The sequence below is a fragment of the Eptesicus fuscus genome, chromosome 4 (assembly GCF_027574615.1).
Source record: "Eptesicus fuscus isolate TK198812 chromosome 4, DD_ASM_mEF_20220401, whole genome shotgun sequence".
Taxonomy (NCBI): domain Eukaryota; kingdom Metazoa; phylum Chordata; class Mammalia; order Chiroptera; family Vespertilionidae; genus Eptesicus; species Eptesicus fuscus.
The window spans coordinates 111859360-111876248 of record NC_072476.1 but is presented as its reverse complement, the minus strand read 5'-3'; the positions used below and the strand labels follow the sequence as shown (position 1 = coordinate 111876248).

Below are 16889 nucleotides of genomic sequence, written 5' to 3'. Positions count from 1 at the left end.
GACGTGTGCCTTCGGGGGGCAGCGAGCTGGTTACGATGGGGCGTTTCAGCGCGCGTGCGCTCTGCCCGCTTACACACGTGCCCGTTGTCGTGGAATTACTCTGAGGACCGCGTCTGCGGGGTCCGTCCGTCGGGGCGCCGTGCCGCGCTGCTGACTCTGCTCCCGCGATTGCCTCAGCCACCCCCAAGCCCGGCCGGCTCCCCCCCCCCCCCCGCGTGGAAGGGGCCCTCCGTCTCCTGCCGAGTTCTGTGGAGGAGCGGCCGGCTGGGTTACGGAGGGGAGAGCGCCGGTCGCCCCGGGAAGGACGGGGCCTTGTCCACGCGGGTCTCCGGCCGCCGTGGCGCCTCTGGCTCCTTTCCCGGCCTCCCCTCTGGAGGGGGTGGAGGGGGGGTGGTTCTTGCAGAGGCAGCGAGCGCCCCGAGCTCCGGGAGGACGCGCCCGGCTCGCAGCGCCTTTCCCCAGCCTCCGGGGCGTGTGCGTGACCGGCTCTCTGGCACCTTCTCCGGGCTGGTCAGTCTCCGTCTCGGACCTCGTCCAAGTCGGTCCTCACCGTTTACTGACCGCGGCGTGGTCGTGAGGACCAATCGGAGCATCTGCCACGGTGCCTTCCGGGCCGCGTCTCCTCTGGGCGCCCGGGCGTGGCATGGCCTCGGGCTTCCTTAGCGGGTGTGCGTGTCCCTCGCCAGCGGCGGTCAGAGCCCCGCGCGGGAGCGGACGTGGTCAGGCGGCGGCCCTCCGCCGCGTCCCGTTGGCTGACCGGTCGGTACGGCCAGGGCGGACTGTGCTGTGGAAAGCAGTCTGTTTCCCGGGAGCGCGCCCGCGGCAGGCGGCCTGTGCCGGGGCGTTGAGGCGGTGTGTTTGAGTCTTAACTGTGCAGCCCACGTGTGGAAAAGTCCGTGTTCTCCTGTGGAACCTCGCGTTGCTTTGACACGGAAAGTGATGGGTCGCCGTAAGTGGAAGGCGATGGCGTGTATTCCGAATGGGTCGCTCTGCGCCCGCCTCCGCTGCAGGCCGGTCTCGCCCCTGGGCACCCGCCCGCCCGGAGGAGGAGGGCCGGCTCTCGCTTTCCTTCCCCAGCTCTCCGACCGCCCTCGCCCAGGTGTGGGGCCTCGTGGTTCGCCCCGACCTCCCCTCCCCTGCCTTTCTTGTTTTGTCTTGTTTTGTTTTTCTCTGTAAGGAACCAGCAGGCTACCCGCTCCCCCACCCCATTCCTCTCCCCTGCGTGCAGGGTGGGCTGGTGCCGAGGCCGTGGGAAACGGCTGAGATGAGACGCGGAGCCGGGCCTCCTCCCTGCCCGCCTTCCCACCGGGACGGAGGCCGCGCCGCGCCAACAGGCCTGTCCTGGGCCCGCGCTGACCGCGTGGGGCTCTACTGCCCAGAGCAGCGCAGCGCGGGAGGCGTCACTGTTCCCGCGGCGGAAGTCCACGCGGCACCGCCTCGGGCTGAGGGCAGAGCGGTCTGTGCGGCAGGTCCGCAGCCCGGGGGCTGGAAGCGGGGGCCCCGCAGCAGCCAGAAGGCTCGGGGCCTTCCCACCCGAAACCCCGAAACGTTAGTTACCCAGCGAGCGGGACCCCGGCCCCAAGGACTGCCTTCAGGGCGAGGGGCGGTCAGAACTGAGGTTCCCAGCGTGCAGCGAGGTGTCTTCCCACCCCTGCCGGCCTGCGCTCCGATGGAATAGAGCAGCGGTCGGCAAACCGCAGCTCGGGAAAAACCACTGCCTTAGGGAAAAACACTTAAAAACATTTTAATAATGTACTACTGTCTTTAACCTGAAGTCAAAACTTCTGGGTAAGGGTAACGCCTTACGCAGTGGTCGGCAAACTCATTAGTCAACAGAGCGGCAAACCGCGAGCTGCAGTTTGCCGACCCCTGGAATAGGGTGACCGTCAGAAACGTGACCGCGTTTTGCAGAGCCGATGGCGGTGCCTCCGGCTGATGCGGAGGAGCTGGAGGCGGCAGGTGCGTCGGGAGGTGCTGTCTGAGGGGCGGAGAGCAGCGTGGGGTCGGCAGGGGCCAGGCTCAGGTTGTCATGTCAGAGGTGACAGTGTCTGGGCCGCGGCACCGAGAGCACCTGATGAAAGACTGACTAGGTGGACGCGTTCGGGCCGGAGGTCCTGTTCCCCGCGTCCCCGGCGGGAAGGGGACTGCCAGGTGCTGACGCCGCTGGCCACCGGGCCTGGCAGCGGCGGGCGGTTCCCGGCGGGCACGGGGCTGGGCAGGAGCCCAGGGCGGGCCGGTGTGTCCACAGGGGGAACTGTGACCCGGAACTCACAGGCCGAAGTTCAGCTTCTCTTCCTGAAAAAGCGATTTTTTAGAAATCAGCCTTCACACGCTCAGAGCAGAGCACCAACTGCCCCGGTGCGCATGTGACTGTCACGGGACGGGGACCGTCCTTCCTTAACTCCGGGGACGCCGGCGCTCTGACCCGGCACAGAACCCGGAGGGGGCCTGGCGAGAAGGGCCGTCCCACCCGCGGACAGGAGGGCGTCTGGCCGAGTGCGTTTCGGCCGAAGGGTTTCAGCTGTGAAGTCGGTGAGTGTCGTTCATTTAGTCGGACGCAGCCTTTTGGATGGTGTTCGGCACCAAATAGCAGTTGCAATGGGAAGAGTGTGCTCCCAGCCTCTGTTTTCCAAGCTGTTGGTTGAGCCACGACTGGGGGGTGGGGGTCATGTAAAGACTTTGGTGGTTTCTGTGTAAAAAAAGAAAGAAAAGAAAAGGAAACCGGAATGAGTGGGAAGCATCGCGGGGCCGGCCGTGGTGCGGGGCGGGAAGGCGCTCTGTAAAGGGCTCCCTCGTGCGGGAGTGTGTTCACACACCAGACGTGTGCTGGGTCTGGTACCGAAAGCGTGTCTGACAGGGAGGCGGGTGGTGCAGTGGGCGTCCTGGTGTGGCGTGTACTTCAGTGTTCCTGACCGTGAGCGGTACCAGGAGCGAGAAGCGAGGCTCTGCGCCGTCTCAGACCCTCCCACGGCCTCGCGGGGCGTTCTCACGGACGCCTGCCTTCCTGCGGTGACCGGAGGGCCGCGTGCCCGCGCCCGGCACGCCGAGGCCGCAGAGGAACTCCTCCCGGCGTGGCCACGTGCGAGGAGCCAGCCACAGCCGCGTGGGTGTGCTGAGGCCCATGTCTGATGAGAGAGGATCATGGATCGGCTGCCTCCTGCACGCCCCCCACTGGGGAGCGAGCCCCCAACCCGGGCCTGTGCCCTGACCGGGAATCGAACCGTGACCTCCTGGTTCACAGGTCGACGCTCAGCCCCTGAGCCACGCCGGCCGGGTGGGCTTTCGTACAGAGCAGGGTCTGACTGGTCAGTGACGCGGACAGCGGTGGCCGCGTCCCGGGGAGGAGCGCAGTGGAGGTCAGGGACGCGCCGGGTCGGCGAGGCCCGAGGCGGAGCGGTCAGCTCCCCCGCGGACGTTTGCAGATAAACGCATCTGTTAGCCATCAGCGTCCTGACCTAATCGCGAGTTTGAAATTACTGATTACGCTGCTGGGCTTCTGATTCCTTCTTGCAAAACAGATGAGTGCTTTTTCTTCCAAAATCTGTTCCAAATCCTCCGTTTCTGGCAGCGCGCGCGGGTCAGCCGCAGTGCGAGTCCAGTGCGCGCCCCCCCTGCTCCGCCGGCAGCACCTCGCCCCGCACATGGCGTCCTGCCGGGCGGGGCAGCCGAGGTGAAGCGGCAGCGGCTCCTTCCGGGCCAATGAAGACGTGTCGTCGAGACCGTTATCTGGGACCCCCCCATCTCCACCTCATCCGGTCCAGTCCCCACCGTCCGGGCACCCGGCGCCGCGCCTGCCCTCGGAGTCCGCCCGGCCTCAGCCATCGCCTGCTGGGTTCATCCACGTGTGGAGGCCGGCCGGCCTCTCGCTTCCCGGGATCCAGGACATCCTGTTCCATCGCTCCTTCGTGCCTGTGTGTCTGGGCCCCGCCCCTGCTGGTAGCCAAGGACACCCTGCCGAGTCCGGTGCCCTGTGTGCGCCAACGCGGGAAGGGGGCGGGCGAGCCCCAGTCTCGTTGAGAGGCTTCACCGTTTCACCCGTTTTTCATGTAATCGACTTCCGGCCTCCAGCCGGGCACGGCGGACGCTGCAAAAGCCTTGTTGGCCCCTTGCGGCGTGGACCCCGGCGAGTTCCCTGCAGTGAACTGGCTTCTCGGGGTGTGAGTCTCGGGGTGTGAATCATGGTTTTATGAGGATGCGTCGGGGGCCACATGAGAATCAGCAGCGGCACCAGGTGTGCGGCCTGGAACCAGGGGAAACTTGACCAGAAGCCGGGCATGTGCCCTTGGCCGGAATCGAACCTGGGACCCTTCAGTCCGCAGGCCGACGCTCTACCCACTGAGCCACGCTGGCCAGGGCGGAGCCCGAGTGTTTGTTGGGGACAGACGGTGATGAGAGCTGTGGCAGGTTCGCCTCCTTTCCTTGGCCTGGAGCCTGCCCCAGCCTCCTCCAACCTCGAAAAGAAAAGATCGAACAGGTGTTTGCGTCGATAGGGCGGCCCCAAAACGTATGTGCACTTTGAATGATTCTACAGTCGGGGTTTGTTAACACACAGCTCCTTTTCAGAATTCGGAAGAACCCGCAGAAGTGAGCAATGTTTCGTCGGCGCCCGTGTTCACACCGACGACCGTTCTGGTCCCGGCGCTGCTGATGACGCGAAGCAGTGGGACCGCAAGCGTCAGGGATCGTCGCGTTCGGAGTCGGTGCCGGTTTCACACCGTGAACGTTCATCGTCTCTGTGTCCCCGTAAACACGTCTGGTGGATAAGTTTCCTTGGTTAAAGCTCAGTCTGGCTTCGCCCGTTATTTCAGATCAGTTAAGCCGGAAAAGCAGTGAAAATCAAGTGGGTTGTCAGCTGTTAACGTGTGTAGACGTGTTTTGGGGGACACTGTGCGGGTGTGTCCGCCAAAATTCTGAAAAGTAGGAGTAGCAAGGCAACGGATACTCCAGGCAGATGTTGCTGTTGTACACACGGGCAGTGTGACCTTCTGAAAACCACTTACCGCGCCCCCTGATGTACGCAGGTGCCTACAAATACCCTCTGAATTAAATTCCACGCGACGCTCTCGTGTAAAAAGTTTTCCGGTTACTTGTAAAGAATGGTATCGATCTAATACCTTTTAGGTAGATAATTCTACATTTTCCCGCAAGGCCACTGCCCTGTGGTCTCCGTGTAAATGTGGAGTTTTTTTTATTTATTTATTTATTTATTTATTTAAATTTCTTTATTGATTAAGGTGTCACATATTTGTCCTCATCCCCCCATTCCCATCCCACACCCCTACCCACGGATGCCCCACCCCCCTGTTGTCCCTAACCGTTGGATAGGCTCATATGCATGCACACAAGTCCTTTGGTTGAACTCTCCCCCTCCCCCCACCCTCCCCTATCCTCCCTCTGAGACCCGATAGTCCGATCGATGCCTCCTTGCCTCTGGTTCTGTTCTTGTTCCTCAGTCTATGTTGTTCATCATTTCCCCTAGATGAGCGAGATCATATGTCACTAGATATATACTTATGAGAACTGAATGTGAGACGAGCAATAATAGTTATGCTGACAGGCAGATGGATCAGTCTGTAGTGAGTTTCTTTCTGGACCAACAGTTCTTTTGAGACCCAATTTCAATGTCCACCAGTTCCTTATGTGTACATGTCGGCACTGATTTTTCAGCTCTGGATGGTGGACAAATGGTGGTAACGGAGGTCCGACTGCCTCTGGTTTGGTCTCGGCCAGACCCAGGGGCACGGCGTCACCCGGACTAAGGGGCACGTGGCCTCACCCGGATCCGGGGACACGTGGTCTCACCCGGACCCAGGGACGCTTGGGCTCTCCCAGACCCAGGGGCACGTGGCCTCACCCGGGCCTAGGTGCACGAGGCCCCACCCGGATCCAGGGACACATGGTCTCGCCCGGACCCAGGGGTGCGTGGCCTCTCCCAGACCCAGGGCCACTTGGGCTCACCCGGGCCTAGGTGCACGAGGCCTCACCCGGATCCAGGGACACATGGTCTCACCCGGACCCAGGTGCGCTTGGCCTCCCCCAAACCCAGGGGCACGTGGCCTCACCCGGGCCTAGGTGCATGAGGCCTCACCCGGATCTAGGGACACATGGTCTCACCCGGACCCAGGGACGCTTGGCCTCTCCCAGACCCAGGGGCACGTGGCCTCACCTGGGCCTAGGTGCACGAGGCCTCACCCAGATCCAGGGACACATGGTCTCACCCGGACCCAGGGACGCTTGGGCTCTCCCAGCCCCAGGGGCACGTGGCCTCACCCGGGCCTAGGTGCATGAGGCCTCACCCGGATCCAGGGACACATGGTCTCACCCGGACCCAGGGACGCTTGGCTTCTCCCAGACCCAGGGGCACATGGCCTCACCCGGGAAATGTGGAGTTTTTAGAGGCACCTTCACTGTGGGTGGTCTCCGCGAAGCCACGTCAGGCGGGAGTGGAGGTGGGGGGGGGTGGGGGGGAGGGGGAGAGCCACGAACATCGCACCTTCCTCCGGTGAAACGCACGCTGTCGGGGTTCCCGTGTCAACCTGCCTGGCAGAACTGGGGGCCCTGGGAGGCACTTCGCGGAGCAGCTAGCCCAGCCCTCTTCCTGGAGAGGGTGATTGTCGTTCAGAAACAACAAGTGAAGTGCGCTGTCCCCTGAATTACGTAGCTGCCATCTTTACGTAGTAAGACGTTTGGGTGTCTGTCCCTGAGCCGCTCGCTTTGGACTGAGTTTCCACAGGCGATCGCTCACTCCTCGGTGCCAGGAAAGAGGCCGGGTTGTGCGTCGCCGCACTGCGTCCGGCAGAAGCTGGACTTGCTCAGTGAGCTGGCACGGAGGCGGCTTCTAGGTTTTGCTGTTTTTCCCGGAAATGTCACCCTATGAGCTGAATGTCCGGGGTGGGATCTGTGACAGAAGCTGAAGGAGCAGCGAGTACAAACCTGGTTGACGACGAGAACAGGGCCCGTGCTGCCATCTCTTCAGTGATTACGGTGTGACCCCCAACGGTGTGACCCCCAACAGTGTGACCCCCAACGGTGTGACCCCAACAGTGTGACCCCCAACGGTGTGACCCCCAACGGTGTGACCCCCAACAGTGTGACCCCCAACGGTGTGACCCCAACAGTGTGACCCCAACGGTGTGACCCCCAACGGTGTGACCCCAACGGTGTGACCCCCAACGGTGTGACCCCCAACGGTGTGACCCCAACCGTGTGACCCCAATGGTGTGACCCCAACGGTGTGACCCCCAACGGTGTGACCCCCAACGGTGTGACCCCAACGGTATGACCCCCAACGGTGTGACCCCAACGGTGTGACCCCCAACGGTGTGACCCCAACAGTGTGACCCCCAATGGTGTGACCCCCAATGGTGTGACCCCAACAGTGTGACCCCCAACGGTGTGACCCCCAACGGTGTGACCCCAACAGTGTGACCCCAACGGTGTGACCCCCAATAGTGTGACCCCCAACGGTGTGACCCCCAACGGTGTGACCCCAACGGTGTGACCCCCAATGGTGTGACCCCAACATTGTGACCCCCAACGGTGTGACCCCCAATGGTGTGACCCCAGCGATGTGACCCCCAACGGTGACCCCTAACGTGCTTCTCGGTCTCGGCGCACTCGGGTCCCCCACGGCCGGGAGGACCTACGCACCTCCCGCCGCGCGAACCACAGGCCTCCTGACTGAGGCTCTGCCCTTGGACTGGAGCTCATCGCGCCCGCGCCGGCCCAGGCTCCGTGCTGCGGACAGGGGCCCGCGGCCGCCCCGAGCGCCTTCTTCTTCTGATCCGCCCTCCGCGCTGCAGCTGCTTCGGTCCCGGACCCCCCGCCCTGGCCCAGGTGCAGCCGGGACCAGACTCCACCGATCAGACGGCTGATGACCCGCCCCGGCGCTCTGCGAATCTCCCCAGATCACGGGCCTGCAGAGTCCGAGAGGAGAGCGGGCACCCAGGCGGCACTGGGGGCGGGAGGATGAGGGGTCCCAGCAGGAGGATGAGGGGTCCCGGCAGGGGAGGCTCGGTGGACAGCGAATGGTGGGAAGGACCTGAGCCGGAGGCAGGCCTGGATGAGGGGGACAGATGGGTGGCGGTCCTGCAGCGCCGGGCGTACGGGGCTGCGAGCAGAGGGAGGAGGAGGCCGGGGAGCCCGAGAGGGAAGACGGCGGCCGAGCGGGGAGGCTTCTGCTTGACGTCACCCCAGTTAATGCCCCACAGACTGCTCCCCAGAGAAGGTGGCACGTCTGTTGTGCTGTGTCCCCATCCCTCAGCCGTGTGCCCCGTGTCCCCTCAGCCGTGTGCCCTGAGGCGTCACGCCTTGCACGTTGGAGAGGCTGGGCGCGCGTCCGGGCAGATGAGTGACATGTTGGCCGCCAGCCTTCACCATGCGGCAGCACAACACTTTGTTACGTGAGCAAATCGCACCCCCGCCCACAGCCCAGATCAACCCCCGGCCGGGCGCGGTCACGGAGGGCGCGGAGGGAGGGTGTGCGGGTGTCAGCGTGTCGGTCGCCGCTGTGGTGAGGGTGTGACTCCGGTGGCAGGGCCGGGCACTGGGAGCAGCGGGCATGAGCCAGGGACAGTGCCACATCCGACGACGGGGGTTAGTTACCGCGGGTAAAAGGGCAGAGTCTCCCCGTCGTTGCCGAACACATGGTTCCCAAACTGTGTGCCAAGGCACCCCAGGGTGCCACGGCCCATTCACATGGACTGGTTTTCGTTTGTGAGGAGAACGGTGCGATTTGGTATGTGCCAGGCACCCCACCAACTGCGGCCAGAGTAGTTCCTAGTTTCAGCGTTAGATGGCGCTACTTCCTTTTGATGACGTCACACTTCTAAAGCTGGTCTTGGGCGATGGAGGGAACACGTAGCAGATACTGCGTGGCCTGGCGTGTCCGTGCGCATCGGGAGGCGTTGGGTGCCGGGTGACGCCCAGCTTAGGGAGTCGTGCAGTGCCCGGCCTGATGGGGCCGCTGGAAGTCACGTGATGGGAGGAAGGTGGGTCCCGTAGGGCGAAGGCGAGGACGCACGTGGACACGGGGCCTCCGCGCTGCCCGGTGGTTGAGTTGAGGCGACGTGAAGCGAAAATCCAGCCATAAAATACATCCGGTAATTCCATTTGCTGTCCCCCGGCTCCCAGCTGAAAAATTGAGTCGTATTTTTTTATTTGGAGGTGGGGTTGGAGGTGGGGTGAAAGCAATTAGTCCCGAAATACATTCAAAGGGACTCTTCGGGGGAAAAAAGGAAATATCTTAAAAGTAATATTCAAAGAAAGAACGTTGCCCATAAAGCACAGTAAGCCAGCACCTCAGGCACAAAGCAGACCAGAGCGCCCCTGCGCCCCTCGGAGCGCGTCTCAGTTCCTGAGCTCGTTCCTCCCCGCAAGACACAGCCGCTCCCGGGGGGCGGCCTCCCTCCCGCACTGGGAACGGGATACCGCTCTCTCAGTCCTGTTTGCGCCGTGTTTTCAGCAGCAGGACTGCTTTTACAGGAGGTGACCGGGGTCCCCAGGCGCTTCCCGGAGCGGGGCGAGGGCGCCTGCACCCCGAGCGCCTGCAGCTCCAGCCGAGACCCTGGGACCCCGCGAGCCGCTCCCCTTATTGCAGGGCCGGCCTCCCCTCGGCGCCGGGCTGGCCTCGCTGGTTCCTGGCGGGGATGGGGGTTGGGGGAGGGGACTGATGGTTGGAGACGTGCGTCCTGGGAGGCGGTCAGGGCTTCATGTTGGCACGGTACATTGAGCAGCTTCCTTCCTAACATTTATCTAAGCCGAGGAGCTCGGCTTGCCACGAGCTAAAGGCTGCGCGTTCCCATCTCACCTGGTGTGTGGTCCGCGAGAAAACGCCATCCCAGCTCCATGCGGCTGCGGCAGTCCCAGCGGGTCCCTCCGGGTCCGAGCCCCCCCACTCGCCGCGGGGCTGCCGTGCTGCTGTCACACTCACGGGCTGTTTGCCAAGCGTGGTTCAAGGTCACGCAGAGGCACGAACAAGCACAGAGCACGAGGCGACCCTCCCAAACCGCTGTCTCCGGCCCGCAGCGGCGATGCCTAGATAAGCCAACAGGCCCCGGGGGCGCCCCGGTTTCCGGGAGGACACAGACCCCTGAGAGCCTGGTCCGGTCTCAGGAGACGAGGCCCTTAAATGCTTCCATTCAAAGTGCCTTTTGCACGAGCGCGTGCGAGTCCCGTGGCCGTCAGCGGGTCACAGTGCTCCGCAGGGGCCACTGGCGTTTCCTTCTCCAAGTCCTGCCTTCGGCCCTTCGGTGGCCGGGCGGCCGTTTTCCCACGCGGCAGACATGGCTGGTGTCCCGGGGGCGGGGAACCGCGCGGGCCCCAGGGCTCGGGGGGCCCGGCGGAGCCCGCAGTCAGGGGTGGACGTGCCGCCTCCTCGGTGCGGGTGTTCGGTGGCCACGTCACACTCCCCATCCTCAGGGACGGGCGATCCGAATGTCCCGGAAATCCTCCGGGGCTCGCGGTGAAGTGGGACTCACTCCGAGAGGCGCCACGGAAGAGGCTGTTTGTGAAGCAACGGTGTTTGGGAGCCTGAGTCTCCTTCAGTCGGTCGTGGCCGGACGACGCCTGAAATGAGGGGCTCGGTGCATCAGCCCCCGGCCGTGGGTCACGAGAGCGTGTGCGCTGAGTGTCTGTGCCGGCCCGGCGACCGGGAAACAGCGGCCTCACCCCGGAGTCGCTCTCCTGGCGTTCATGTCCCCGGTGCATGGGGAGAGGGAGAGGAGAGAGGGGAGAGGGAGGAGAGCCGGGACCGCGGTGCCTGCCTGCAGGCCGAGGCCGAGGCCGAGCCCAGCGTCCGGCGGGCTGCCCCCTGCGTCTGGGCTCTCGGGCCCGTGTGTCCGGAACCCGGGGCGCCCCGGGGCCTGCCGGCTTATCTAGCCATCGACCTTGCGGGCCGGAGACGGTGGTTTGTGAAGGTCACCTCGTGCTCTGTGCTTGTTCAAGCCTCTGCGTGACCTTGAAACGTGCTTGGCAAACATCCCGTACGTGCCTCAGCTGAGCGAGCCTTCCAGAAGCCGCCTGCCCCCAGGCGGAGACGCCAGCCGCTCTGCTCGGAGCGGAGCGTTCCTGGGACTCCAGGGCCCGCCTGTGAGGAGCTCCAGGGCGGGCGCTAAGGGTCCCCTCCGCTCTCCTCAGTGGCCTTTCTTCCTCAGCTGACTGTTCCTTCGTGTCCCGCTGTCGTCTGTCATCAGAGTCAGCAGCCCTGGGACCCTGGGCCGAGCCTGTCTGTGGCGAGTGTCCTGCTCACGCTGAGCGCAGACACGCCCCTTCGTGCCGCGACCGCTTGGGTCCGTGCTGAGAGCGAGCTCCCCGGAGCGACTGTTGGCGGTCGGCTCGCCCGCCCTCTTTCCCACGCGTGAGGAGGGGTACCCCAGCCCCGCAGCCGCGGGCAGGCCCGGAGCGACCGGCCTCTCAGGCGCTGCAGGAAGCAACTTAGACCCCACTCGGCTCATGACTCTAAGGGCCTGCAGCGTGGGGAGTGCGTGTTCCGGTCATGGCTGAAAGAACTTCCTTCCTTCCTTCCGCTAAAGACTCATCGGCCCCAGGACCTCGCACCTCTCCTCCTCACTCCCTTTCAAGACGCCAAGATGCTCCCGAAGATCCGAGGGTCTGGGTGGTCCTCAAACGACGGGAGCGCCCGGGGCCGGGAGCCCGAAGCCTGGGCAGACCGGCTCCGGGAGGAGGACGGTGACGGTGTGTGTGTGTGTGTGTGTGTGTGTGTGTGTGTGTACGTGTGTGTGTACACGTGTGTGTACACGTGTGTGTGTACGTGTGTGTGTACACGTGTGTGTGCATGTGTGCGTGCGTGAACCATGCCCACGCCTTCTTCATCAGAGCGGGTGGAAGAGGAGGCCTGGTCTAGAGGAAGGGAGATGGGTGGCGGAGCTCGCACCAGATGATTAAATAAATAGAAGTCCGTCAGCCGGGGACGTGGTTCTGGTTCACGCCGGCTCCCGGCGGCGTCCCCTCCTGTCCACGGTGCTCCCTCCTCATGTCGGGCTCCTGCCGCGGGCGGACCCCCAGCCCGGGGTTGGGGGTTGGGGGTGGGGTGGGGGGCAGGCTCCGTGCAGCTCGCACGCTGTGGGTCCAGGCCCCGAAACACAGCCGGCCGCATAGTCGCAGCCTGATGGTTTCTCAGTGGCCGAACGATCGATGGAGGTGACCAAGTCCAGATCCCGTCCCTGCGAAGCTGCCCCGCCTTCTCCGAGTGAACACGCCGCCCTACCGGGAGGGACGGACGCCCAGGAGGCTTTGGCTTCTCAGCGCGCAGAGCCGGAGCGCGGGCACGCGGCCCTGGGCTGCTCGGCCCGGGCGGTGAAGCCGCGTGTGGGGCCTGGCGGCCACAGTCTGACCACGTTCACGTTCAGGGGCCCGGCCTGAGCTTCCGCTCTGCGGGAGGAGCTGCTGAGGCGCCGATAACAAAGGCTGTCAGAGTGGAAAGAAAAGTAAACGCTCCCCATCGCCGGCCGGCCCCCGTCCTCCCTCGCAGCGGCTTGTCTGTCTGTCTGTCTGTCCGAGGCCTGCCTGGGCCCTCGGGAAGTTCAGTCACCAGAGCTTGTGAGATCGTCAGAGCACTGGCAAAACGTCACCCCAGGGGGATGCGTGCTTGGCGGGGGGGGGGCGGGGGGGTGGAAGGAGCTGGGTCCTCCGGTTTCTAAACTCCCGACGGGATTTAAAGGGAGGCAGAGGAAGAGACGGCCCCACAGGCTGGGCGCGGACGCGGTCCTGTGAGCTCCGCGGGTCAGGGGTGAGTGTGACACCCCAGCCCGGTCCTGGCGTCCATCCCCGCCCCCGGGAAATTCCCGAGGGGGACCCAGGGCTGCCGGTGGGGCTCCGAGGAAGAGGGTTGAGATCTGGCCCTTGGCCTGTGGAGTATATGGGAGGGGGTCCCCTGCACCCATTCCTCCCCGTCCCGTGGGTGACAGTCCCAGGAGCCTGCCGAGGGGGGGTGGGCGTGGGTGGAGGAGAGAGACGGGGGGCCGCTCCCTCGGAGGAGGGGGCTACTCGGTCAGCGTCGGGAGCACCGGGTGTGGGGAGGGGATGCCGGCCGCTGCTGTAGAGACCGCTGGGCTGGAACTGCACGTAGACAAGCACAGAGCCCCCCTCCGGAAGGAGGGAGCCGGGCCCCCCGCGCAGGGAGGGAAGGTGGGCGGGTGACGGGCCTGGCCAGGCCGGGGAAGTGGCCCCGCTTTGAGCCCCGTGGTCCTCTCTGAGCACGAATGGCGCAGAGGCGCGCCGCCTGAAGATGGAGAAGTGGGGTTCAGGGGCTTAGGGAGAAGGTCTAGGGTAGTTTCTCCGTGAACTGAGGGCAGAGCGACCCCGTTCCACAAAGAGAAAGCAGTTGGGAACTCCCGGCCGAGAGGTCGGGAAGACCGGAGACTCCGCCCGGAGTGGGAAGGGCCCCTCCACCTGGAGTCACAGGGAGAGGTCACAGGGAAGACCGTGACCTCAGAGAGGGGTGGCGGTGCCGCTGCCGTGAAGGTCACGTCGACTGTAAAACAGGAAGTGGGAAAGGCTTCACCATGGCGACGAACTATCAACCGAGGGCCTGGGGCTCCCCCGAGGATCCTGCCCCTGCTCGGCTGGGGTGGGAGACCCCTCCCCGGAGCATGATGCCCAGCGGGGAGTCTCGGAACCAGGGAGAAGGGAGGGGAGGGAAGGCCGGCAGCTGAGGGGATGGAGGAAAGAGGTCCCAGCGTCCTCGCTGTCCAGGGGCCTCACCGGGACAGTCAGCTCAGTGGGAGCAGCTCGGTTCCAGACGGGGCGCCGCTGCAGGCAGCGCGAGGAGGGCGTTAGACGCACGGGGACTGGGAGGCGCAGGAGAGCAGCGCCTTGGAGAAGGAGGTCCACCCGGGAGTCCTCCTCCGACGTTCATGGCGAGGACGGGACGTGTCGGAGTTCTGGGTGCTGGAGCCCGGCGGTCGCTCCCCGCGTGCGCGAGTGCTTGCAGGCGGACCTGAGAAACGTGTGGGCAGAAGAGACGCGGGGCCCGGGGACCCGAGCTCCCAGGGAGGCAGTGGGGATCGGGGTGTGAATGACCCAGCAGGGAGACAGCTGCCGGCCCCACATCCCGCAGCCACTGCTGGCACCAGAGTTAGCCGTTCCGTCCCGGAGGCAAGGGGCAGGTCTGCTGGGCGGTCCTGGGGGTTGGTTGCTGGGAGCCACCCGGTTCTGGCAGGGAGGGGTCACCCCATGGGGCCCTTCGTCTGAGTTCTGACTCACCCCCACCCCCCACCCCCCAGCCTGCAGCAGGCCATGGTTGAGTCTCGGCCGCATGCAGGTATCTCATTAAAGGGGAATTACAGGCTATTAAGCATGATTGGCTGCTAGTCCCAGATGAAAGCAGGTAAGCCGATGTACAATTATAGCTGCCCTGGTCCCAAATAATATGCAAATTGTGCAAACGGGCAGCTGTGGGGGCGAGGATGAGGCCGGCGCACTCCTGGCTTCCTGGGGCGGGGGCGACTGAGGCTGGTCTGAGCGGCTCCCTCACACGGGGGAGCTGAAGAGCCTTGTACATCTGAGCCATAAACGTGGGGAGGGATCAGACGTGCGCTCTCTATTCCTTTCTGATGAAAAAGAATTGTCAGTAATGACCTTTCTAAAAGAAAACTCATGTTTAAAGTATACTTACGGAACCTAACCAGTTTGGCTCCGTGGATAGAGCATCAGTCCCCTTAGGGGCCGTGCAGGGGGCAGCTGATGGACGTTGCTCTCTCATCGATGTTTCCAACTCTCTCTCCCTCTCCCTTCCTCTCTGTAAAAATCAATAAAATAGATTAAGATAAAAAAAGTAAAATGTGCTTACGGTACAAGGCACCCTGGTCCACAAATTCCTCTGGTAAGAACCTGAACTCGGCGTCCGCCGCGCCCAGTGGCCCGGGGATTGGAGAACCCGCCTGGCCTGCATGGCGCGCCACCCCGTGGCCCTGCGGTCAGAGCCAGCGGCTCCCCTCCTGGCGCTCAGAGGACGATTCTGAAGCCCATCCGACTCGGCGTGCTGTTTCATCCGTAACCTGTCAGCGTGTGTGACGGGTCGTCCCGCCCCCTGCGAGGCTGACGTGGAGGCAGACACGCTGTCCTTGCAAACAGCAAACCTTTAAAAGCCTTGGAGAGGCTAAGCGGAGCCCCGAGGGGCTGTTTAGCATCAAACCCTGCATCGCATCGGCAGGAATCGGTTACCAAGCCTGCCCCTCCCGGCCTCCCCGCGTGGGACCCCCACCTAGGACCCCCGCATGGGACCCCCACTGGGTGTGGCCAGGGCACCCAGGAGACGTGCAGTGCACCCAGCACCACGCAACACCGTCCCGCTCAGGAACGCAGGCTCGCCTGTGTGTGTGTGTGTGTGTGTGTGTGTGTGTGTGTGTGTACGTGTGCGTGTGTGTGTATATCACTTCATGTGTTTGTGTGTGGGTGATTTAAAGAGAAAAGTTGCGTGTAAGTGCATTAGCGTGTTCACTCAGTAACTTCTGGACATGTGACGGAAGCTGTTGTGTTTTTTTGTAATTCTTTTTTTTTTTTTTTGTCTAATTGGAAAACACGACCATTTCCCAGATAAAGTTCCTGGCGAGCCCTCCCTCTGTCAAAGCCCCCAGGACTGTGCGGAGAGCCCTGAGAGCCTGAGTCAGACGCGTCACAAACACGGAGGAGAACCCCAGCCCCCAGCTGCTGGGACGCGCCCTCTGACCTCTGACCGGAGCGTCTCCCAGCTCGCTCTGGCGCTGACGCTCCGACTCGCTCCGTGCTATGATTTAAAAACCGAGCCAGGAGTGAGTGTGTCTTCACTTTTTCCTTTAAGACGTTTCACTCTTCTCGCTGACACAGATCGCAGCCGTAAACATTTAAAAACGCCGGGCGCAGAAGTTAGTGTCTTCCGTGGCGTTTCTCTCCGACGGTGCAAAATCGCTTCCTCCGGCCACGCCTCTCGCTCTTCCCCTCCCTGGGTGATTTTCCAACGTCGCCCGACTCTTAGCATCAAAAAGAACGAACCTGCCCGGCCGGCGTGGCTCCGTGGCTGAGCGTCGACCTGTGAACCAGGAGGTCACGGTTGGATTCCCGGTCAGGGCACAGGCCCGGGTTGTGGGCTCGATCCCCAACGTGGGGCGTGCAGGAGGCAGCCGATCCATGATTCTCTCTCATCATGGATGTTTCTATCTCTCTCTCCCTCTCCCTTCCTCTCTGAAATCAATAAAAAATATATTTGGAAAAAAAATCCAGAATCCAATCTTAAAAAAAGGAATGGATCTGGGTTTGGTCGATCCGTTTCAGGCTCTCCGTCTGGAGAAGTGTCTGTTTATCAGGAGAGGGGCCGTGCCGGTCCTGCTAACCCGGCCTGTCCGTCTGCCTTCACGTGGCACCAGCTACCACACCGACAGGAGGGGCGGCCTCCTGCCCCAGGGGGTGGGAAAGGTTCGGGACCAAAGCCGACCTGCCCCCCCGCCGTCTCAGAGGCGCAGCTGCCCTGCGTTGTCCTCATGACCTCAGTCACGTGCGATGAGTCGTCGGGGCCAGAGGGAGAAATAGCAGGCCGGTGGGAACGGATTTCGGAGTTGACCGGATTTCAGCAAATTAGTGTAACATGACCCATCCCCTCCCCCCCACACACACACACTCTCCCCCCTCCCTCTCATAAAGTTGGGGAGCAGAAATGAGCTATGGAAAACCTAGGACTTTGTCCAAGCGATCATCCTCAGAGACGATGACTTTCGTCCTAACCGTCCCCGTGTCCCCGCCTGAAGGTGGCGCAGGGTCCTGAGTCCGGGGCCACGCAGCGTGTCCTAGAACAGCCAGTGCTGTCATCAAACCCTCCGTGACGGTCAGTAGTGCTTCGTTCTGTTATTGCCGACTGCCTTTCTCTTCTCCTTTTTAACGGAGGAGTGGAATTGGAC

The 16889-nt window shown here is 63.3% G+C and overlaps 1 protein-coding gene across 5 annotated transcripts in view; it reads left to right on the top strand.

Annotated features, from left to right (window-relative positions):
- ARL15 (ADP ribosylation factor like GTPase 15) overlaps positions 1-16889 on the top strand; it is a 185610-nt gene that overhangs the window by 129417 nt on the left and 39304 nt on the right. The window contains exon 7 of one of the 5 annotated variants that reach the window (XM_054715349.1): positions 4564-5002. The exons of the other annotated variants lie outside the window; for them this stretch is intronic. Within the exon in view, the coding sequence (XP_054571324.1) occupies positions 4564-4764 (201 nt within the window). The 3' untranslated portion in view covers positions 4765-5002. Of the gene's footprint in view, positions 1-4563; positions 5003-16889 lie in introns of those variants that run through there. 5 annotated transcript variants of the gene reach the window in all.